At 38.0% G+C, this 25,993-nt stretch overlaps 1 protein-coding gene across 6 annotated transcripts in view; it reads right to left on the bottom strand.

Moving 5' to 3' along the window:
- The window catches only part of HBS1L (HBS1 like translational GTPase), a 91,916-nt gene extending 69,115 nt beyond the window's left edge, over positions 1–22,801 (bottom strand). Inside the window, exons 1-5 of one of the 6 annotated variants that reach the window (XM_023230620.1) lie at positions 22,554–22,801; positions 18,473–18,538; positions 9,939–10,064; positions 6,042–6,236; positions 2,318–4,484 (exon numbers count right to left, since the gene is read on the bottom strand). In XM_023230620.1, the coding sequence (XP_023086388.1) occupies positions 3,016–4,484; positions 6,042–6,236; positions 9,939–10,064; positions 18,473–18,538; positions 22,554–22,596 (1,899 nt within the window). In that variant the 5' untranslated portion in view covers positions 22,597–22,801 and the 3' untranslated portion in view covers positions 2,318–3,015. Of the gene's footprint in view, positions 1–2,317; positions 4,485–6,041; positions 6,237–9,938; positions 10,065–18,472; positions 18,539–22,475 lie in introns of those variants that run through there. The other 5 variants (XM_023230617.2, XM_023230616.1, XM_026455005.2 and 2 more) reach the window with 5 other exon arrangements.
- Positions 22,802–25,993: the final 3,192 nt, after the last annotated feature.

Below are 25,993 nucleotides of genomic sequence, written 5' to 3' on the forward strand. Positions count from 1 at the left end.
AGTATTGCATTTCCACTTGAAAATTACTTTGTTATGAAAGAAGGTAACACAATAGTGCTGCTATTCAACTACAGTATAGATTACATAAGTATTTGGGGATTCATGTGCAATGTGGACCACCTGTGCAGCACTTAACCTATCAGTAATTATCAGTTACAAACAAACTCTTATAATTCAATTAATTCACTGCTACATTGAAGACTGCCAATATATACATCTAGTTCAATCATACACTAATTCAAAGTTACTAAAATGTTTGACCAAGGTTCAAGACTAGAAAAACAATCTCAACCATCGGGATAATTAAAATTTTAAAATCAATCACAAAATATAGCTTGTGATTTAAATGATCTCCTAACCATTAGTATTATGGTGCACTGATATATTCAATTAAAAAACAAAAACCTGAAGACATCACAAGAAATCAAGAAGTGTTTGGTTTAAAAAGAAAAAAAAAAAAAGACATAATGCCATCTTAACTTTTCCCATCAAAATACTGAATATAAAAACATCACACAGAGATTAAAATTTTGGAATGTCATTCTGAAAATAAACAGAAACAAAAGTAATACAAAAAATTATCAAATGTACAGTAAAGTAGCTGCCAGAGAAAAAATATTTACCAGGAAAAGACCAGCCTTTTTATTTTCATTAAAAAAAATATTTGGCCAGGCGTGGTGGTTCATGCTTGTAATCCCAGCACTTTGGGAGGCCGAGGTGGGCGGATCACCTGAGGTCAGAAGTTAGAGACCAGCCTGGCCAACGTGGTGAAACCCCATCTCTACGAAAAACACAAAAATTAGCCAGGCATGGTGACACGCACCTGTAATCCCAGCTACTCGGGGGGCTGAGACAGGAGAATCACTTGAACCTGAGAGGCGTAGGTTGCAGTGAGCCGAGATCATGCCACTGCACTCCAGGCTGGGGAACACAGTGAGACTCCGTCTCAAAAAAATAAAATAACATTTTAGATACAACTGTATTATATTTTTGCAAGGAATACTAATAATATCTCCATCATTTTATGCAAAAAGCTGTAATTCCTAAAGTAGCATTTTTCCTTGGTATTCCTTATTTCTAAAATTATTCATTCAAGTCAGTCAGATGTTATTCTTGGCATTAATAAGTCCATTCTACTGATTTCTCCCTTTAAGGCAGTGATTCTCAAACAGAAATACACATTTTGGGGAATAATTTTGAAAATACGCATTCCCAAGTGCCATTCCTCAGGGACTGCCTCAGCATACATGAAGTGAAGCCTCAGTGTCTGTGTTCTGAAGTAATTCCTCCAGTGATTCTGATTGCTAGTTGAGAACCACTGCTTTAAGGGATTAATTACATACTTATTCTAATGATTAGAAAAGCTTTCATTGATCCCCCATTGCTGAAACTTTGTCACTGTGGGGCACACAGCTGTCAGTAGCAAAAAGGAAAACTCCACATTCCATTACTTACTGTAAAGAACAAGTTAGGCCGGGCACCATGGCTCACGCCTATAATCCCAGCACTTTGGGAGGACGAGGCGGTGGATCACAAGGTCAAGAGATCAAGACCATCCTAGCCAACATGGTGAAACCCCGTCTCTACTAAAAATACAAAAATTAACTGGGCATGGTGACACACATCTGTAGTCCCAGCTACTCAGGAGGCTGAGTCAGGAGAATCGCTTGAACCCAGGAGGCGGAGGCTGCAGTGAGCGTCACTGTCACTGCACTCTAGCCTAGCGACAGAGAAAGACTCCATCTTAAAAAAGAAGAAGAACAGGCCGGGCGCGGTGGCTCACACTTGTAATCCCAGCACTTTGGGAGCCCGAGGCAGGCGGATCACAAGGTCAGGAGATGGCAGAGACCATCCTGGCTAACACAGTGAAATCCTGTCTCTACTAAAAAAAAATTTAAAAAAAAAAAAAAAGTAGCTCGGCATGGTGGCAGACGCCTGTAATCCCAGCTACTCGGGAGGCCGAGGCAGGAGAATGGCATGACCCCAGAGGCAGAGCTTGCAGTGAGCCGAGATCGCACCACTGTACTCCAACCTGGGTGACAGAGCAAGACTCTGTCTCAAAAAAATAAAATACAATAAAATAATAACAATAATAATAACAAAGAAGAAGAAATAATAATAATAATGAAGAAGAAGCAGCAGAAGCAGAAGAAGCAGCAGAAGAAGCAGAAGCAGAAGAAGAAGCAGAAGCAGCAGCAGAAGCAACAGCAGTGGCAGCAGAAGAAGCAGAAGCACCAGTAGCACCAGCAGCAGCAGCAGCAGCTAAAGACATCTGGTAAAATTCTCCATTCAAAGAACATGCAACCATACCTGAAAACACTTTTTATACATTTATTTTAAAGTGTATATTTAGGACAAATGGTTTTTAAAAATGTATAAAAATAATTCACATATTAATCCAACTTCTATATTTACATGGTCCCTTAAAAGATTTTCAGTTTATTATTATCAAAAACGTATTTCAACAATCTCCACAGTACTCTCAAAAGTCAGGAATTTTAAGATTTTTCTAATAGAAAAATTTTAGTATTTATCTACAGAAAAATAATGAAACTAGGAATTATATCATATTTTAAAATATAACGTCTCAGCTATGCTGTGCCACATAAGAATAATCTTCACACTAAACTATAATAATCCCAAATGCTGGCATTTTCGTTTAAGAACAAAGCACAAAAATATTTCATAGAAAAAAATACTTCGTCATAAAAAACATAGAAAGTTGAATGCTTCAAACAAAAATATCTGAGGTCTGATTTCACAACATCAAGTTTCCATATCCACTTTGTAAACATATACTCAGTATAGGTTACCAACTTAAATAAAGCCAGTTATCACTGAAAGAAGGCATAGTTTAAAAAAAATTCAGTGCAAAAATAAGTATCAACTAATCAACTGACCTAGGACAATTTTCATAAAAATCACAATTTGAATCCCATAATATAAAGTGATCCTCTGAAGACTTTAATTAAAAATAAAAAGCTCTACAACAGCAATCAGGTTTTTCTTTTGTTACTATTCTCTAGTAAATGCTTTTTTTTGATTAGCTTTTACAATGTCATCAGGTGATGCTGATTTGAAGTCAAATGGTGTTATCGCTACAAGAGGACTTATTTCTTTGTCCTTTACATCTTGAACTTGTCTACTATAAAGAAAAGTCTTATAGAGGTCAAGGGTGCGTCGCTTGCAGCTTTTCAGTGGGTAACGAAGACACAGTGTTGAGGCAAAAGCTGAAGGTCTAGCAGCAAGGGCCTTGGTCCAAGAGAGAGAAAAAGGTGGTTTCCTGGTCAGAGAGCCTTTATTGTTTTTTTTATTATCCTTAGCAATATTGGAATTCTTCCCTAGCTTTGAACTTAGAACTTTAGTTCGTGATGATGGACCAATGGATTGGTCTACTATAGGCTTTGGAACAAAATCTGGGTTTTTTAAAAGGACACTAAGATCAATATTTGAATCTATTCCAGGAGACCTCACTTCAGATAAACTGACCTCAAAGGACTCTTTCTTAATCTGAGAGTTGTCTACATCAATTGTTTCTGCAATCAATTCAGAAAGTGACAAATTCTCAAGGTCTCTTGTGGGAGAAGCTTTATGAAATGCCAATGATGAGAGAGATCCTGTTAATTCTGATATTCCGGGTGAAGACTGACAGCGATTTGCTAATTGTGACAGGGGAAAGGATCCCAAACTTAGATCTGTGAAACTGGCAGATGACTGGTTATAAAGGTCAGATAAAGTAAAGCACTGGCTTATATTGTTTTCTTTGTGTTCCTGAAACAGTTCAGTGAGGGATGGACTTTCACACTGAGAAAACTGCAAATTATCATTTTTAAAAATGTAATTCTTGGCACTTTGTTCAACTAAAGAAACACTTCCAACTTCAGTTTCTTTACTGGCATTTAAATGATCAACAGTCATATTTTCCAATGAGCTAGTTAAGTACAAATGATTATTTGAACTTCCTAAACTGTCCTGTACTGGAATGTTTTGAAAATCAGACAGCGAATTATTTTGAATATATAAAGAATTATTCGGTGGTGTGCTCTTTATGATTATGGACTTTAAATCTGGCATTTCTTTGAATGCAGAATCATCTTTGGAAACACATTCAGATGCATGAAGTCTCAACAAATCAGCATCTAGGTTCTTTGAAAGTAGACTTTCCACACTGTCTGTAGATGATAATCTGACTGATGGCTGACTTTCACAGGAATCTCTTGACATATCATGAATTAGGTCAGCTAGTGAAAGTTCTTTTGTTAACTTACATGATTCTAGTTTCTTTTCACTTTTAAGTCTGTCAAGTTTCTTTCTTCTATGGAGTAAACAGTGACTTGGAACTGAAGAATTATGAGATAATCCATATTTTCCTACTGAGCTAGACAAATCAAAGGGTTTGCAACTATAATCCAAATGATTTGCTGACTGAGGATAAGAACTTTGAACATTATCAGCTGAAACTTCAGAAGAAGAAAATAAGACTCCTTACCTTACAAGAGCCATTAATTTTCAGATGAATAGGTTGATATATGCAGAAGACAGTCACAGCAACCAAAAGGAAACATGAAATGAGGCATTTAATTACTAAATGCTTCTTTTGATTATGACATGAATAAAGTGATACTTGATCATTATTTAACACGAATACTCTAAAAAACAATAAGGGAGTATTACCTTCCTTTAACAATTTAAAGTACTCTTTATACTCTATTCACTGATAAATACAAAAATAAGTCAGTCAATGTTCTAATTTTCATGAATTTAAAAATATGAGGTTTTAACCATAATTAAATTACAGTCAGGATTGTCTCAAATTCAAAAGCTTCTTTAAAAAAACAAAAGAAACTAGGTTCATTTAATTCTGTATTTTAATGTATTAGAAACAAATAAGCAAACAACCCCAAGTAATTTCTACCATAATCTGGGATACACTATCAATACAAGATGACATATTACACATTCATTTCCATCACAGCCAGTTAAAAGTGCCCATCTGTGGGCCCAGCATCCCCGGAAAACACTCTCATTTCATCGTAACAGGCTATATGCAGCTTTGTTGTAGAAAAATTTAGCCCAAAGGTTACAATAAACACTGACATAGTAAACAAATTGCCATACTCATACTGAGAGATAGCATGCCAATTAATATAATGCTACCACCTCAGTTCCCCTCTTACATCCACTGAATTCCAAATTTCACCCCAAATTTTACAAATTTAAAATTAAATCTCTGGTTATAAAATGCAAAGTAGCATAATTATGATACTTATACCTAATTATATTTAAATTTTAAAAAGTATACATAATAAAAGCATAAAGGGATTTTTTTTAACATTAATTAGCTGGCTGTTAATTTCCTTTTCCTATCTCACTAGAGTTTAAAAAAATAACAATTGAAAAGTTCTGTAAGCTACTAACAAGAAGAAAAAGATGTCTTATCTAATTTTATTTCCACTATGTTGTTAGTTATAAAATCAAGTAGTGAGGCCGGGTGCAGTGGCTCATGCCTGTAATCCAAGAACTTCGGGAGGCCGAGGCGGGCAGATCCCTTGAGGCCAGGAGTTCAAGAACAGCCTGGCCAACATGGTGAAATCCCGTCTCTAATAAAAACACAAAGAAAAAAAAAAATAAGTCAGGCACGGTGGCATGCACCTGTAATGCCAGTTACTTGGGAGGCTGAGGAAGGACAATCACTTGAACCCAGCAGGTAGGAGGCTGCTGTGAGCAAGATCGTGCCACTGCACTCCAGCCTGGGTGACAGAGTGAGACTCTGTCTCAAAAAACAAACAAACAAACAAAACAAAACAAAATCAAGTAGTAAAATAACCACAAAAACAGGCTACAACAGAAAGGAAACTCAGTACTCATCCTAAAAATTCACAACTAGAAGATCAACTGATAATCAAAAGTTAACAATAACATGCAAGATTTTCTGAATAGCTCAAGCAAATTAAGTATTTCTTAAAAGCTCAAGCAAATGAAAGCCTCTCTTTCGGCATTAACTATGTAAAACAAGTGAAAAAGAACAAGTAAAGGCATACCTTTCGCTATCTTTCTTGTAGATACCGTTCCCTCATTCTTGTCCTTCAAATTCTGCACTCTATCTTGTTCCAGAACCCCTGACAAAGCCTTCTGCACATCAAACTTGTTCTTCAGAACTGCTTCAATTAATATTTCATCTGGCACAGCATCTCCAAGTACCTCTCTCATGTGATCAAGGCACGAATAAAGACGAGCTAGAAAAGACAACAATGGTCAAAAGCTATACTAAATGGCACCATGAAAGAACTTTTAATCTTCAAAACTGATTTTAAAATTTACAGCTGTACTAGAATATTCAACTCTCCTTTCTCTTTGGCAAAAATTATTTCTAATGATCACATTTTTATCTACAATATACCTATCTTATCAGAGGAACGAGTTCATTAATTTAAAAATCACTATAATAAAATATCTCCTGAACAATAGCGACTAAATGTTTCAAAAAGTGTACACTGCAGATCACTTGGACTCGGGAAGGGGAACATCACATACCAGGGCCTATTATGGGTAGGGGGAAGGGGGGAGGGATGGCATTGGGAGTTATACCTGATGTAAATGACGAGTTGATGGGTGCTGACGAGTTGATGGTTGCAGCACACCAACATGGCACAAGCATATATATGTAACAAACCTGCACGTTGTGCACATGTACCCTAGAACTTAAAGTATAATAATAAAAAAAAGTGTACATTGCACAGTATACACTAATATCTATTTTCAGTCACCAATGATGATGGTATCTGCATAGATCATTTTTTGCATGTACAGAAAGGAAGGGGTGAGTGTGGAACTATTTCTAATTTGTTAGTGAACCCAGTTACTCACAAAGTGTATTTCTTGTATTTCTCAAGCTGCTACCTTGTTTCCTTTTTGGCTAACTTCAGTTCTTCCCAGCTAACTAAAATAATCCTTAATGACTCTTTAAAAAACGGCAAGATAACATAATACAAAAATGCCATAAAAATAAGAAAGTCCAGGAAGTTAAGGGGAGGATAGGCTTTTTTTTTTTTTTGAGACAGAGTCTCACTCTGTTGCCCAGGCTGGAATGCAGTGGTGTGATCTCAGCTCACTGCAACCTCTGTCTCCCAGGTTCAAGCAATTCTCCCACCTCAGCCTCCTCAGTAGCTGGGATTACGGATGCCCGCCACCACACCCGGCTGATTTTTCTATTTTTAGTAGAGATGGGTTTCACCATGTTGTCCAGGCTGTTCTCAAACTCCTGACCTCAGGTTTCCACCTGCCTCGGCTTGCCAAAGTGCTGGGATTACAAGCGGGAGCCGCCACGCCCAGCCAGCATTCACTTTTAAAATAAAAAAATTTAAGTCTGGAATTAACTAAGCTGTTTATGAATTTTAATTTTCTGATGACAGTATTAAAATTATTAATAATACTTATTAATGATGTAAAATCTGTAAGAGCAGAGAGGCTTTGTATCCCTAGAACCTAAAACAGTACCAGGTAACTAGGGGTCAATGAATAAAAATGTATGATATATTCCTTTATATTTTTGTATAGCACTTGCCAAGTTTCACAATACTTTTATATATATATATATATATTTCTTTTGTAATCCTCATAATAAGTCTATGAGCTAGATACATCAGGCAAATTCTAACTTAATAAAGATGAGATTAAAAATCATAGCACTACTAAGTCAGCAATAATCAAAACAGAATAGAGGCTTTCAAACTCCCTATTCCACAAAACCATTTCACAGAATGCAATTTATATTTAATTGTACATGCTCATATACTGAACAAGTAATCTACTGGCAATACCCTTTCTTTAAAAAAAAAAAAAAAAAGGATTTGATACTTCTTTCATTGGCCCTTTAATTATTAAAAATACATTCCTGAAATATTTGGGCAATTCTGCTTTGCTTCAATCTAAGATTAACTTTTAAAAGCTAATAAGCTATACTGGGATAATATTTTCTCTTTGATAAATAACATCAATTATTGAAACTGTAACAAAATACTTAGTATAGCTAGCATTAGGGCCTCCTCTTTTTTTTTTTTTTTTGAGACAGAGTTTCGCTCTTATTGCCCAGGCTGGAGTGCAATGGCATGATCTCAGCTCACAGCAGCCTCCATCTCCCAGGTTCAAGTGATTCTCCTGCCTCAGCCTCCCGAATAGCTGGGATGACAGCCATGTGCCACCACACCCGGCCAATTTTGTATTTTTAGTAGAAACACGGTTTTTCCATGTGGGTCAGGTTGGTTATGAATTTTAAGTAGAGGTTATAAAGTTAGCCTAGCTTGGTTCATATCCTAATGCCACTTACTAGCAGGTACAACCTCAGGCAAGTTACTTCTCAGTGTCTCATTTTTCCTCTCTTGTAAAATGAGGGCAACTGTCCTACTTCATAAGGTTGTTGCAAAGATTAAAGATGCTAACACCTGAACAGTACACAGAAAGTACCTAGAGAGCATTAGCAAAAATCAGTTACGATCATTATTACTGTCATCACTTACATATAAGTCAGGTTAGAATGATTAACTTTCCTTCTCAAAAATAACTCTGAATTTCCTAACTGTCCACTGAGGCATAGCAGGACAGAACTTCCATCCTATTCGTATCCTCTCTCCTTACAATCTTAACAATAATACTCTTCAAAAATACAATTATAAAGTGAGTGCATACAACAGCTACAGACTTTTATCCAGATTTTCCAACATATTTTCAGAGTTGGTAAACTCCCTTTACTTCTTCTTTACCTGTTGTTTCCCTTTCTGCTTTGTACTTTTGTATATTCATGCTTTCTCTCCATTTTTCTTGAGTTGGTTAGCAGCTGGTATATATTTTATTGATTAATTCAAAGATCAACTCCCAGATTCATAAATTTCCTCTGTTTTAAAATTATTACAAATTTTCAATGTAAAAACAATTATGCCAAGCACAGTGGCTCACGCCTGTAATCCCAGCCCTTTGGGAGGTTGAGGTGTGTGGATCACTTGAAGTCAGGAGACCGAGACCACCCCGGCCAACATGGTGAAACCCCATCTCTACTAAAAATACAAAAATTACCCATCTGTGGTAGCAGGCACCCACAATCCCAGCTACTCAGGAGGCTGAGGCAAGAGAATCCCTTTAAACTGGGAGGCAGAGGCTGCAGTGAGCCGAGACTGCGCCACTGCACTCCAGCCTGGGCGACAAAGCGAAACTCTTGTCTCAAAAAAAAAAAATTATAGAACAAAGCCACACTCCAGACAAAAATCAAATCCCTGTGCTATCAATAAATGGTATTATTGTTATACCTGGCCATTTTAGTCAAATCTATGGCTTGAGTGATGTTTGAAGCCATGTCATGTTTGGAACTTATTTATAAAAGAAGAAAGCCAAAATATAAATATCTTCATTAAAATGTTTAAGAGAGTTGAAAATATGCAAAAACTCAGAACCAATGACATTACCAAGTTCTATTTTGAAACTTAATTCACACGGAGGTAAATCCTGAGTACACTTATCCAGTGTCACTTTAGACTTCAACTGGTTTTTTTCAAACCTTTTGAACTTAACATCTTTGTAAGTGAAGGAGTTTATGTATTCTAATAATAAGCTCTACATACAGCTTATCAAACAATTAAATTGTCTCAAAAAGGTCTTCTTAACAAATCACTGGAGTTTCTCTCCCATGGAAAAAAATTTTAAATGGGATAGTTCAATTAAAATTCCAGTTACAAACAACAGCCATACAATTTTTCAATCATACAGTTAAATACACTCCTCAAAAAACATACTTAATAAAACATAAACTGTCCTTGAATAGGACAGATATGTTTACATCATTACTGTTCATAGTCATTGTTATAAACACTCACAACAAAACTGATAAATTCTGGTGTGTTTGGTTATTAATCATTTTCAGATAACAGATGCACTACTTTTTGCTATACCTTGATCAAATCCACTGAGCTGATGGTTCGAAACAGAATTGGAAGATTCTTTCAGATCTTCATAATCATATCCTTCTACAGGCTCAACGGAAGGTTTGTCACGCCGTGAATAAATAAACTGAGCAGCTAGAATATAAAATGACCAAAGAATGCTATGGTATAGTCATTTCCTATTAACTTATTTTACAAACGCTAAAGTAAAAATTAAAAATTCTAATCAATCACCTATAGTTACCCACATTTCAAAATAAGGGAAGAAAACAAAAACAATATCATACCAAAACATATACCCAAAATCCTACTCGAATGTGCTTACAACTTATTAATCTCTTATAATCTTCTTCCTTCTCTCCCCCAATCTCTGAAACCATTCCACTCAGCCTACTTTCTCCATGGCTTCCAAAATCTACCTTTCCTAATATCTCTTTTTTGTATACTATTCTGTGTTCCCTGAAATTTTCTCTTCGATACAAGTATTTCAAACCAAATATCAAATCTCTAATTTACATAATTAAGAAAACACAAGGTGGCCAAGTGCGGTGGCTCACCGCTATAATCCCAGCACTTTGGGAGGCTGAGGCGGGTGGATCACCTGAGGTGAGGAGTTCAAGACCAGCCTGGCAAATACAGTGAAACCCCGTCTCTACTAAAAATATAAAAATTAGCTGGGCGTAGTAGCGGGCGCCTGTAATCCCAGCTACTCAGGAAGATGAGGCAGGGGAACCTCTTGAACCCAGGAGGCAGAGGTTGTAGTGAGCCAAGATCGTACCACTGCACTCCAGTTTGGGTGACAAGAGCAAAACTCCATCTTAAAAAAAAAAAAGAAAAGAAAGGAAAACACAAAGTTAATTTTCACTTCCCAAAAAGTGCTGATTTTGCCTGAATGTAAGAGTTCACAGAAAATACAGACTTTAATCTTTAAACAACTCATGCTTTCAATCACACACTTTCAATCATACACTGACACTGTAAACTAGGGTCATATACCTGACTTTAACTTTCAGGTATCTGCGCTACTCTGCAATACTGCCAACATCATCACGCAATATATAACTGAGTATTTATATATATCTGATCAAGGAAAGGAAAGGCAGATTATCAAAATGCTGATACATGCCTGAGTATCATAAATGAAATACAAGTGAGCAAAAGAGAAAATCACAGGCATATCCAAAGTACAAATGCTTTCAGCTCTACTGGATGGCCACTGAACTGAATCCTGGAGACTGTGTTCAATTGTAAAGGAACAAAATTAAAGAATATGTTAAGAAGGACAGAAATACAGATATGATATTCAAAAGGCAAGGTATTATTAGAGGTATTATCTAGCTTTCTATAAGAGCACAAAACATGTTAAGCCCATTGACTTGTGTATAGGTTATCAGGAAGATATTATTTATTAAAGGGAAGCTACATTCAAAAGTTATAGATATATAATCACACTGGGGGTAGAGAAAAAGACATCAAAATGCATACATAATGCATAGAACATAAAGCTGCAGTGTATGTGTAACACCTATACTCAGAAGGTTAAAGCATAAGCACTCTCTATTCATTGTAAAAGTCAATGGCCTTACAAATTAGGAGGGAAGGCAAAGAAGAAAAACCTAATGATTTATTTTAAAAGCCAAATGAGTTAATACCAGACAACAAGCACTGTGGAAGCACAGAAGTAACCAATGAAGACTGGAGCATTATAATAAAGGAGGTAGGAATATAGAGAAAATTGAAGAGGTGGAAGAGATCCTGAACAAGGAGAACAGAATAAGAGAAATATTAATAAAGAACAGTTGACAGAATTCAATCCATTCTACTATAATGCATGTTTCCTTAAAACAAATTAGCTCATGTCAATGGGCTATGAAAGTGTAACATTGAGGATGCTTTAGTTTATGAAATTTTTCTCCCAATACTTCAATGTTTTGCATCACTGCATAATAACAACACATATAAAGTCTGGTAACACCAACCACAGAGAAATATTACACTGTACGTATAATTGTATTATAATGCCACATAGCTTCACATTCTTCCCCTTGGCTCAGTTTGGACATGTGCCCTGTTTGGGCAGCCTTTACTGCTTGGCTCTCCAAGGTCTGTGAGCATTTACAATATTACTCTTTAGTTTCAACCCTTTCTTACATCTCCTATCTCCTTTCACCATTTTTTTAAAGTGTAAAATCCTATATTTACTGGAATACTTGATAGGAAATTAATTTATCTTTTCAAATGTGCAAGCATTTTTACTAAGATGATTATTTCTGTTAGTACTCTATAGGTGGAGTGGTTTGTCCTGATCTTATTTTTTCCCGTAAGTTGTTATTTTTAGTATATAATTCTGAAGATCACAAAGATTTTTAAGAATGCACGTTATGTTGCATGTACCTCTCTATTTCCCCCCTCTTGTGCAAGGAGAGAACAACACTGGTATAAAGTCAGCATGGCTAAACGGCAGAAGAGACATCCTATTTCATCAATTCTCTAAGAGGACAACTTTTTTTCACATTACAAATCTCAGAATTAGAGATGTGTCTTTCAATCAAATGACATCTTAGCATTACATAATACTTAGACTGATAGCTTTCAGTTTTAAAGTGGTCCTTAAAATAATGATACACCTTACAATTCATGGCATTTTAGATTTAATGTGGTATAAATGAGGGCCTTTGGTCCCTGGTGCTTTCCTGGCTTTAATAAACTGTGTACAGTTTAGTCTAAAAGTAACAAACATACTTCCCCCAACTTCTCCTCCTACCCATGAACTAGGAGGGAGAAACCCAAAACAAATTAAAAACTTAAGTGAGGCATGAAATCAGATGTTTCGCTTAACAAGGTTCAGTCAGGAAATACCGATAGGGAAGAGGAAGTTTTCAATGTACAGGTTTCTCCTCTGCCTGCCAGGAGCTATTTTTTCTGCAATGGGGTCGGGGTAGTCCTGCACCACCACACACACCCAACACATAACTCCAACTCAGAAACCTATACTGTGGCCACTATTCTGGAAGTAGTAATGGTTGGATTTGCAAAGGGTGGGTGGGGGGAAGAGTAAGAAAACTCCCCCAGGAGAAACATTGGGTTGGTGTAAAAGTAACTGCAGGTTTTTCCATTACTTTCAAACGGTGGGTGGGTGAGGCGGGGAGCGGTCCAAACCTCTGAAATTGTACTGAGAGCCCCAAAAGCAACAAATACAAGAAATAATGGAGAGAAAGTAATGATGAAAAAATGATAAATACAAAATGCTATTCTCTAAAATTGTAAATCACAAACTTTGATGGAAGCGCTTTCTGAAAAAATGGACATCTATAATTTCCAAAATTTAAGGCATTTTGACAAACATAAAAGTGCAAAGAATTCAAAACCTAACACCTGAAACTTCCTAAAATGGTTTCCTAAACACTTTAAAATAAAAATCACATGAGGCATTCATTAAAAATACAGCTTTCTAGGCTTCTTCCCCTGGAGATTATGATTCAGTGGTGCTGGAATGAAGTAGGAAATTCGTATTCCTAAGAATTATTCCAGCCAGGCACAGTGACTCATGCCTGTAATCCCAGCACTTTGGAAGGCCCAGGCAGGTGGATCACCCGAGGTCAGGAGTTCAAGACCAGCCTGGCCAACATGGCAAAACCCCATCTCTACTAAAAATGCAAAATTAGCCAGGCATGGTGACGGGCACCTGCAATCCCAGCTACCTGAGAGGCTGAGGCATGAGAACTGCTTGAACCTGGGAGCCACATGGAGGTTGGGGTGAGCCGAGATCATGCCACTGCACTCCAGCCTAGGATACAAAATGAGACTCCGTCTCAAAGGAAAAAAAAAAAAAAAAGAACTATTCCCAGCAGATTCATATCACAAGGTAAGATTAAGAAACAATACAAGTCTCCCCTTTCTTCTCTCGCACCCAAACACCACTTTGTGGACCATGATCAGTTATCTGCACAAAATACTAGCTCCCTTACTCAAAAAACTCCAGTAAGTCGACACTGAAAACACAAAATCAAAAACTGTCTTTCACAATTTCGTTCCCATTTTCTTTCCTAGCCCTGTTTCCTCCTGCCACGTGCATTAATCCTGGTGGTCTGATGAAACAAGTCTCACTTAGAGATCACTGCTTAAGCAACACTGTTTCCTCTAGCTGGGATGCCATTCTTACTCCCAAATTTACTAGCTTCAATCCCAACTCCTTCCAGAAGCCTTCCCATACTCTTTCAGTCAGGGTTATTTTCTTTACCCACCGTACTATTGTAGCAAGTTATTTGAACAAGACTTTAAACAAGCTTCCTTATACCAAACTAATTTATAAATGTATTAGAATAGCATTTTTCTTACAAGAAAAAAATACACAATAAAGGTTTGAAATTAGAATGCAGCAAATAAAGATTACTTCTAATTATATTCGCTGAAACAAAATACATCACCATTCAAATAAAGTTTTACATACAAACTCTTTTTGCTACCCCCACTCTTCGACATAGGTTCAATACTCAGTATCAAAGTCAATCTTTCTAAAAGAAAGAAAAGTTAACATTTAAAAATCACCATCCTAGGTTGGGCATCGTGGCATACACCTATAATCCTGGCACTTGGGGAGGCCAACGCAGGAGGATCACTGGAGCTCAGGAGTTTAAGGCAAGCCTTCGCAGCGTAGTGAGACCAGGAAAACTGGGCTTAATAGAATTCAAAAAAATATACACATGCTGATGAATTTTAGAGAGAAATTCCAATTAATTGGTAAAGTCATTCAATTATCAGACTTCATTACACCATGAATATAATCAGCTATTCAATGACATTAGCTGCTTAAGAAAGGAAAATATTCTTCTAAAACTATTCATTTTTTATTGAAAATTACTTGGAAAATATACCACTAAAGAGGAAAGTTAAGTTTCTTATCTGATGTTACTGCTATTTTTTAAATGTTCTGAAAAATTTTAAAATCCAAAGGCGTATGCTTTTGTTAAAAATATCAGTTTGTCACAGGAGAAACTCAAAAACATTTAACTATCTCCTGCTTTGATAAGATCAGTTGGCTTCTGGTGTGTTCGAAAAGTAATTCTCAAGAGTCAGACTGGCCTGAATACAAACCACAGGTAAGAGCCACATCAAAAGCTATGAGAGACACATGGATAAACTCTGACCCTGTCCTCAAGAAAGCTAGGTCATAAATGCAAATCTCAGAGAAACACCCTTTGAAGGTCTGACTTCGTGTGCTGTTAGCTTATCATTCAAGACAACATAACATTTATCCAGAGAAGCCTAAATGACTATGTTAACCTGAAATATTAAGGTGTCTTTCAGTAATCCCCCATCTGAAAGATTCCATGCTTACACAAAGCCATATTCAACCAACTTCCAAGTCCTGTAGACCTCAATTCCTGTAAATTTTCTCTTGAATGTATTTCCAAATCCAATACTACCACTCTTGCCCTAAACAAATGGTTCTCAATGCATACCACGAGCATACCCCAGTGGGCTTGTTAAAACATCTGCTATGCCTCACTCCCAGTTTCTGACTCCTGGGTGGAGTCCCCAACATTGCATTTCGAACAAACTCTCAAGTGATGCTGATGCTTCACTTTGAGAACACTGTCCTAAAATAGCCTCATCTCCTCTAGATAAATACATATAACACTCTCCTAACGAGTCTACTTACATCTACCCATATACCACCTTTAATCCATTATCGATGTATTAAGAGATTTTTTAACTCAAATCTAATATGACCATACCATCTTCTCAGTTCTATGAATATGCCATGCTCTCTCATGTGCTTAGAATGCGCGTGATGAGGACAGCACTACCAGACATCACTTTGTCACCTTTAATATTTAAGTTACCTAGTCAACTGTGATGCTGAATTATAGAAGCCCCAAAGGGCAAATGCCTAGGAGGTTCCTAGAAAAATGTGAAATTGTTTTATTCCTAAATCACTATAAAATGTCTTCTCTTTTGAATCCCTGAATAAGGAGCTATAAAGGAATGCTGCTCATTCAGCCGTCTCTCAGTTTCTAACCTACCATCCTTTACTAAGCTTTGTGATGCTGGATTGAAGTCACTGCAAAGCACGTTTCTTCTTTGATACCCAGCTCCCTTTTAGGATCATCCAATGAGATACTAAAGGGACACTGGAAAGCCAGAGAAGGCAGGCACATGCTCCTCTACCTTTGCTTCTTGTTCCAGTATCACCCCAGCAATACTCACTTCACCTTCCAGAAGCAGTTTCTTCCAGTAACTGCAATTAATATCCAGTTTTGGTTTTTCCAAAACTCCCAGAACCAGCTTCAATTTGCCTCTTCACTCCCCAGACAACACAACCAGCCAGTAGGTTGGAATCTCCTCTTTAAAAGGCTGAATCCCAGCTCTAAGATTCAGGGGCTTTCTGAGGCACCAGCATCAGTCATGCAGTGCCTCCCTGCCTAGAGGTCTGAGTCTTGGCCCCACAGTCCCTCTTGAAAACTTCAGACGCAACGCAGCAAAAAACCCTCTCCTCAAGGTCTAAGTCATAGTTCCAAGGTGCCTCCACCAGCTTCTAAAAGGTGATTTCAACCTTGCCGTTTGTTCCCCTAAGAACTAGGGACAGTAAAGTGCTTCCTGAACTTAAAACCTTCTTGATATCCTCATTGCACTTTTTGCATTCTTTGTTCTATAATACCTGGTTAACAACTTTTTATGTTAAATGCTTTCTGAAAAAATAACTGGTACAATCTTTATCTCGTAACAGAATATGGACTGGTAACAGTGAAACATTAAAAGATGAGAGGAAAAGCCACGATTAAGCTAAATGAGAAAAGTACTTGACCAGAAAGGCAGGCCTGTAAATAAAGAGCTAGATGCATTTCAGAATAACCAGTTAACAGGAAAAAGGTGCTAAGAGTAGATATGATAAAGACAACTTCTAGCATATCTATGCCTTTATTAAAAAAAAAGAAATTATAAAAGTCAGAAGGGACATATTTGGTCAGAAGAGGCTAAAAATGGGATGAAAGTAGGTACAGTTTATAAGACAGCCCAGTAGACTAGAAGGTAATTAAGACAAGGATGTCTTAGTCCATTCAGGCTGCTATAACAAAATGCCATAAACTGGGCAGCTTACAAACAGAAATTTTTGATAGTTCAGAGGCTAGGAAGTCCAAGATCAAGGCAGCCTGTGTGTGGTGAAGGCCCGCTTTCTGGCTCACAGATAGCACCCACTTGCTGTGTCCTAACATGATAGAAGGGCAAGAGTTCTCCTTAGGACCTCTTTTACTAGGGCACTAATCCCATTTATGAGGGCTCCATCCTCACCGCCTAATCACCTACCAAGGGCCCCACCTCCTAATACCATCACCTTGGGGGTTAGAATTTCAACATGTGAATCTGGGGAAAACACAAACATTCAGACCATGGCAGAAGGCTCTGAAAGAAATGTTTATTAAATCTTTAAACTTCTAAAAAAAGAGTTTAATAAATTACATTTATGCTACACCCAACTACAGGTAAATATACTATTACACCCTCTTTTTATACCATACTAAATATTTTTTTTTTCCATTTTTTGAGATGGACTTTAGCTTTTGTTGCCCAGGCTAGAATGGGGCGATCTTAACTCACTGCAACCTCCGCCTCCCGGGTTCAAGTGAGTCTCCTGCCTCAGTCTCCCGAGTAGCTGGGATTACAGGCACTCGCCACCACGCCTGGCTAATTTTTGTATTTTTAGTAGAGACAGGGTTTCACCATGTTGGCCAGGCTGGTCTCGAACTCCTGACCTCAGGTGATCCACGTGCCTCAGCCTCCCAGAGTGCTGTGATTACAGGCATGAGCCACCGCACCCAGCCTATACCATAATAAAATTTAGCAGGGCATTTTAACCTGTGTAGATAGTAGGCTGAAATTTGGAGACAAGGGTAGTGTTAGGGAAATAAGTGACAGGAGGATCAGGATTAATGACGTAGTCTTTGATGGGAAGAATATATGAATGTTTTCCTTATATGGTGGCAGAGAAGAAATCTTTGGGCTGATAATCTAGAAGATACAGCTCTGACGTGGAATCATACAGAAATATGAATGCCAAATCCCTCTCCAAATCAGACTCCAAAAGAAGTCTGAACTACATGTATTGGTTTATTTGCCAAACTGTTTAACAATAGATAAAAGACAGTACTGTATAAAGTCTATGCATAAGACCTCCATCTTTCTAATACTCAAAGGATCCTTGAGGATATAATGGCTGTCTGCCTCCAGAGGCTTCAGAATTTCATTATTGACTAAATTACCATTTTAGTATATTTAGATTAACTGCATGATGCAAAGTATGCTGGGAAAAAAAGCCAAAGTCTTTTTTATATTATTTAAAACTAAATAACAGAATCACAAGTTTAAATTCTACTCACAGGTAAAGAAATTATTTTATATGCCTTTAAAAATTAACATATAATTAACTTTTTAAGTGTTATACATTACAGTCTCACAGAACACTCTAGTCCTTGAACGACTAACATTTACTTTACATTTTTAAACACTAAATCAAAGGAATCAAATTATTTTTAAAAATTCACCTGTTGATGGCGAAATACAATAATCATCCTCTACAGACTGGCCATAGAGATCATCATCTTCAAAATCTAAAATAAAGACAAAAGAGATAAATTCATTTACAAGTTATTTTTATATTCTTAGTTACTAGTGAGGAAGCATCTGAATCCTCTTCAAAATAAACTGTTTATCCAAAATTTAAGGAACCTAGAATGTCTATTTTTAAAAAAACACTAAGAGTTTCACCCACAAAATAGTTACCTACTAACTATATTCATAAAGACATACACAGTTCTTCAGTTGTTAAATTAATTGGGTTACCCAGGTCCCAAGTTTTCACCTCATAGGATCAAATATAATAATCCTATAAAAAATACACTTGAGGTCAGGTACAGTGGCTCATGCCTGTAATCCCAGCACTTTGTGAGGCTAAGGTAGGCGGATCATGAGGTCAGGAGTTTGAGACCCACCTGACCAACACAGCAAAACCCCGTCTCTACTAAAAATACAAAAATTAGCTGGGCGTGGTGGCGCACACCTGAAATCCCAGCTACTCAGGAGGCTGAGGCAGGAGAATCACTTGAACCCAGGAGGTGGAGGATGCAGTGAGCCGAGATCGCGCCACTGCACTCCAGCCTGGGTGACAGAGCGAGACTCCATCTCAAAAAAAAAAAAAAAAGAAAAAGAAAAAAAAAATACTTAGTTTCTCCAGTGTTGACAAAAATCTGAAATAAACCATTTTTTTTACCAAGTTCCCTCTATAACCAAAGCACACCTCTTCCACAGAACTGACTAACATGGGGGTATACAATAGATCATGAAAGTAGTATTTCTTCATGAAGAGCTAAGTAACATCCATACAAACCAAGGTACCCTAAACCCCTATGCTCACCCACTGATGGCTAATTGCCCTTTTTTTCCTGCTTCCTGGGATATGCTCTTTGCCTTGATTTTCCTAGGCCATTTCTTTCTGCTAGCTAAGGTTCCAGCTCAAATGTCTCCTCTTTGCGCAAGTCTTCCCTGACCACTCTGGGTAAAGTAGTAAGCCCCTCTGCCACTGTTATCCTCCAGCACACTTACCCAATTTACAGAGTACTATGCCTGTTCACTACATGAGACTATCAGCTTCTTCAGGGCAAGACTTGGTTTAGCCAACTGGCACACACGTGGAACTAGATTAATATTTGTTTTATTATAAATTAACAAATCAAACTAATTACAACTAAAAACCCACAAAGAACATAAATACATTTACATAAATTTCACTTCACCAACACTAACACCATGCTAGGGAGTAGTTGAGACAACTGTGGTATAACAGTGAACACATTTCCAGTTATCACCACACCGAAAATCTGACAAGGAATACACCCAAGAAAATGGGCAATTACAAAACCATGTGGTAAGTGTCTGACATGAGAAACACAGAGCAATTTGGGAACACACACACGAACGACAAAACTAGAACTGGGAGTGCGGTAGCCAGGGAAAGATCCCCAGGAACATAAAATCCAAACCAATCCCAAAGCATAGAGTTAGCTAATTTCTGAGGGTATTCATGCAGCAGGAACAGCATGCTCAAAAGCTGAGACCAAATGCTTACAGCAACGAAAAATTAGATAAATGCTACTATTGGGCAAAAAGATATATGATTAAATAAATTATTAGATCACAATTCCAAGTTAATAAAAATTTATTTGAAAACAAACAAGGGGCCATTCACAAACAAAATATTTTCAGATACTGAAGACAACAACAGGTCAGGCATGGTGGCTCACACCTGTAATTCCAGCACTTTGGGAAGCCAAGAAGGCAGGATCTCACTTGGGCCCAGGAATTTGAGTCCAGCATAGGCAACATAGCCAGATGCTGTCTCTACTAAAATAAAAAAATCAACCAGCCATGGGGCACATGCCTGTAGACCTAGCTACTCTGGAGGCTGAGGCAGGAGGACTGCTTGAGCCCAGGAGTTGGAGGTTACAGAGAGCTATGATCATGCCACTGCTCTCGCACTGCAGCTTGGCCAACAAAGTGTGATCCCGTCTCTTAAAAAAAAAAAAATAATGAGACTCTTTTTTTAGTAAGTCAGCTTGTCAATGCTGAAATTGACCCTAAAGTGCCACAACATAAAAAGATGAAGAGAATTCTTTCCTGCAATCTTCGTAGTTTGTTTCCTCAATCAACAAAATTATGGAATATTTACTACATGTAAAGAACATTGTGTCAGCCACTTAAAGTATGGATTTTGCCTTCCTGGGACTTTTAAATCAGTGACTAAGGCAGTCATGTAAAGTATTATATAAATTACAGAGAAAAACAAAGTGGGAGTTAAGTAGAGAAACCAAAAGGTTTTAGAACACACACTCTCTCTAATGAGGTTGTATTACTTAAGAGAATTTTTAAATTATTATTCTGAGAATTCAAGAGAAAGCCTAACTGGGAAGAAGAGAAATAAACTGGACCTTGATAATGAGTACAACTTTTATAAACAAGAAAAGGGGATGAACCTCCTTAATGTTACAGAACAGCTTGGTTATGATGTCACCAATTGTTCCAGAGAAACATGACAACCTGACCTCAAGTAGCCAAGGTGCTCCCTGAGGCCAACCACCTCTCCTCCATGAAGCATTCCTTCACATAGAAATTCTGCTTATTCCCCCCAATCCATTCTGAATTCAGTGTTCTCATCTGTGTATCCCTCCCATAGCGTTTTCTCAGTACCTTTTGTAGCATTTTTCATACTCTAATAATCTGTAACTGGTACAATCTTCTCCTTTTAGACTACCCTCAAATATCTTACTGTCAGTCCTCAAAGCTTAGAACAGTACTCTAAGCACTAACTTAATGGTGGTTGAGGAAATAAGAAACAACTATTAAAGAAACGAATAATAACTAGGCCTATTCATGTACTTTATATTTGCAAAAATATCTCTCAGTCTAAAGTCATTTCTTAGGTGACAATGGTCCACATGCAACACCATCCATTGCAATACTTATTTAAAAGGGCCTCTATTCTAAAGTAACCACCAGAAATTTCACATATTCTAGACGGACTGAAGTCACAGGTTCCAAATGGAGAACAGGGTGTTAGCTGCCCTCACTCTAGTTAGAGCACACTGATGTTCCATAATCATCTACTGGGGTGCCAACGACAATCACCAACATATTAAGCATTACATGTTCTGCACTTCGCAAAGCATAGGTCTTTATTCTTCTTCTGCATTAGTTCATACTTGTTTATATTTTTAGTTTATGTGATGCTTGGTGATGCCTATAGTTATCTACTGCATGAAGAGGGATGTGCTCCTCCTAAAAATAATTCTAACTCCTGTTAACTCCTACAGAACATTCATATAGACATTTTTCTTTTATTTCATTTTTTAATATCAAAAAGTCCTTTCCCACACACTCTTTCCTCTAGTACCGCCGTTTATTTACATTTCAAAATACATTTACATCAAGCATTACCAGCCAAGAACTGAGTATAAACTTCACGATCATCTGATTGACTCATTCTTTGGGCCTTTTTAATATGTGTCTTTTCTACTGTCTCCTAAGTTTCCACTTTGAAATTTGTTGAAAAATAAATTAGCGCAAACTGGTTCTGCACTAAATATGTATGGACATACAAAAAAGATTTACCGTGTAAATCTAGCACAGGTACAGGTCCGTTGAATGTAAGCATTAAGTCAATCTGTGTTTTACAAATAAGCAACGTTTCAAGGACATTTCTCAAAGGGGGTCTGAAAGAGAGGAGCTAGAAGCAGGCACGTGAGTGCCCGACATGGGAGGAAACAGTGGAAGAGGTGATAATGCTTACGTGCCTAAATATCACCGGATCCCAACCTCACCAATGTCCTACCCATATGACGCTATTCAGCACCTCTCCCTCCCCAAACAAAATCAACACCAGAGGGCAGAAATCATGACTTAAAAACGACGGCATTTGGCGGCACTAGAAGGCCTGTAATATTCCCCAACTGGGCTCTCCCAATTCCGACAGGGCATCATTGACGAGAAACTCACAGATTGAGGTAGATGCCAACGGGCTAGGATCCCAGCAGGAACCGCAAAAGAACGTCCCGGCATGACCCTGCCTCCTACCTTCATCGTAGTTATAGCCTCGAACATTCCGATGCCGGGCCATGACGGCGGAGAGGGCGTTTGCCACAGCCCCTTAACTCCTTCCAAAACACTCCGCTTAGATACTGATAAAGTGCCAACTGCGCCCCGGAGAACCCCTATGCGCCATCTTGGCTTCCCGCAGGCCTCTGCGCCGAGCGCCTGCGCAAGCGCGACGTCTTATCTGTGCACCGCGCGACGGCAATGCCTCGAGGGTCTGTGTTCGCCTCCCTGAGAGCGCATGCGCACTGCTGCGCATGGCGGGAAGAGGGGAGGGAGCGTTTGAGCGTGGCCCCACCCAAAGGTTGGGCGACGGAGGGGGATGGGGAAATCGCGCCGCCTAGAACTGACTGGTTTGGACGAAATGATGCAAGCGGGGAACCTTGACCTACCTACGCCAGCGTTCTGGATTATTTTACAAATGTGGTTTCTGATAACCTGAGAAAGCTATGTGCTCAGTAAGAGCAGGGACCTTGTTTATCAAACTTTGATCTTTAATTAGGCACACAGTAGGCATTCAACAAACTTGTGTAAACTTGGTAGCCGATTTAGCCCAGGCCGGTGCGGTGGCTCCTGCCTGTAATCTCAGCACTTTGGGAAGCCCAGGAGGGCGGATCGCTTAAACCCAGGTGTTCGAGACCAGCCTGAGCAAAATAGCGAGACTCCGTCTCTACAAAAAATACGAACACTAGCCGGCCCGGTGATGCAGACCTGCAGTCCCAGCTACTGAAGAGGCTGAGGTGGGGAGATCCTCTGAGCCCGGGCAGTCGAGGCTGCAGTGAGCTGAGATCAGGCCTCTCCATTCCAGCCTGGGCGACAAAGTGAGACTTTATCTTAAAAAAAAAAAAAAAAAAAAGAGTCCAAGCTTTAGAGGAGGAAATAAGGCTATTTTTAAACGGGTATATATTATTAAATTGAGACCCTGGCAATAATAGGTCACCCTGCTTTCATATAATTTACAACTTCATGTATTCACTCCGTTCGGCATTAGTATCTCCAGTAAACAAGGATTTGCCCTTAGCTATGTAAACGATTTTAGCTATATAAACGATATTTATTAGCATCATAAAGAAGGATTCACTGAACATTCATTGAACACATAATTGTGTGTAACATTGTATTAAATATAGGTTTTTAGACATAGCACTGGCCTTAGGTAGTAATGATGAATGTTGTTGATGCATGAATCTATAACCCACTATTAAATGTCCTCATTTCTTAGAACATAAAGTTAATAATGTTATATAAGAAACCAACCTCATTATACTGAACAAACCACTTCAGTTTTAGCTTGTGTTTTTGAAATGATGTTACTTCACATCAAAGGCAAATGTCAAATTCTAGAAGATAATTAAAAGCTTACTCAGCTTTTTGCTATGCACAATAGAAAGAAATAAGAGTAATCCAAATTTAGTTTACATTTGTAAGTGGCTTGGAACGTAATTTATTCATGCATTTGAATGTATTCGACTACAAAAATTGTTGTTTAATGTAGCTCCAAGATAAAAAAAAAAAAATAGAGATAGTTGCTAATGTTATATGGCTTAAGTGTTTTTATTATTTTACACCCTTAGGTAATTTTTATTTTGCCACCTGTTTCTTTGTAAAATGGAGATAGTAATGCTAACTCGCAAGCTGTGAATAATTTATCCATATAAGAGGATTTATCACAGATCATAGTAGGTGCTTAAAAATATTGTGTTATTGGTCGAGTGTGGTGGCTCACTCCTGTGATCCCAGCACTTTGGGATGCTGCAGCAGGCAGATCATGAGGTCAAGAGATCAAGACCATCCTGACCAACATGGTGAAACCCCCCTCCACTAAAAATATAAACATTAGCTGGGCGTGGTGGTGCATGCATATAGTCCCAGCTACTCGGGAGGCTGAGGCAGGAGAATCGATTGAACCCAGGAGGCAGAGTTTGCAGTGAGCTGAGATCATATCATGCACTGAAGCCTGGCGACAGAGTGAGACTCTGTCCTCCCCGCCCCCCCCCAAAAAAATCGTGTTATTAAAATACAAATGGCAGCTTCCACTCCACTGTAATTGTCAATTGCTGAAGTATAAAGTGAATGAGTTATAAATAGACCACATAAGCAAAGTACTACAGAAGCAATGAATAAGAAAACATTACTTCTGCCAGATAATATATAATTTGCCCTTAGGTCGTCAATAATGCACTCCTTTAAAACTCTAAATATTGCACAGCCTCTACTGCATCTCAAACAATAGAGCCTCAATAGCAAAGCCTTCACTGATTTCTTCAGAAAAAGTTAGGACTGTTACACTCCCCTCAGGACTCTGCAGGTGTCGTCCGAGCACCGTGGCTCACACCTGTAATCCCAGCACTTTGGGACATCGAGGCAGATGGATTACCTGAGGTCAAGAGTTCGAGACCAGCCTGGCTGAAACCCCGGTCTTCTACTAAAAATAAAAAAAACATTCGCCATGCATGGTGGTGGGCGACTGTAATCCTAGCTACTCGGGAGGCTGAGGCATGAGAATCGCTTGAACCAAGGAGGCAGAAGTTGCAGTGAGCCGAGATCGCGCCACTGCTCTCCAGCCTGGGCAACAAGAGCAAAACTCTGTCTCAAAAAAGGAAAAAAAAAGACTCTAGTATTGTGTTTTGATGGAAAGTACTATGACTCTGGAATATCACGAACCTGGATTTCAGTCCCAGTTTTGGTGCTGTTAATCCCTTTGGATTTAATTTCTTCATCTGTAAAATGGATATATGAAAATGTATGTCTTCTGTTTTGTGAAAAGTAAATGATCTATGTAAAAACAGTAGGTGTTGCAGAGTGGGTACTCAATAAATGCCAGTTCTCTACCCCCACTAATTACAAAGCTTTATCTTTGTTTCTCCAGCACCCTAATGTTTGGCACTTTAAATGTTTGCTGAATGAATTAATGAGTAAAACAAGAGAAATAAAATGACATTTATCTTGCTATGGAATTGTTAAATGTCATAAATAATACAAATCATTTTACATTACATTGATTTGTGAAAAAAATTATGAATGAAAGAAGCATAACTACATTACTGAAAAAAAATTTAACAGCTTTATTGAGGTATCATTGACAATAAACTGCACATAATGTGTAATTTTGATACAATTTGACATATGTATACACCAGTGAAGCTATCAACCCCATCAAGATAATGAACATATCCAGACTTTCAAAAGTTTCCTAAAGTACCTTTATATCCAGAATAAAAATTCCAGAATATCCAAGGATCCTTCCTGCCCATCAAGGCTTCCTCACCATGGCCCCTCACAATAACTGCTCGTCTTTCTGTCACTATGAGTTGTTTGCATTCTTTAAAATGTTATACAGGTTAAATCATATGGTATGTGTTCTTTTTTATCTGTCTTAATTCACTCAGCATAACTATTTTGAGATTCACCCTTGTAGTTGC

This window comes from Piliocolobus tephrosceles, chromosome 5, assembly GCF_002776525.5.
Source record: "Piliocolobus tephrosceles isolate RC106 chromosome 5, ASM277652v3, whole genome shotgun sequence".
Lineage (NCBI taxonomy): Eukaryota > Metazoa > Chordata > Mammalia > Primates > Cercopithecidae > Piliocolobus > Piliocolobus tephrosceles.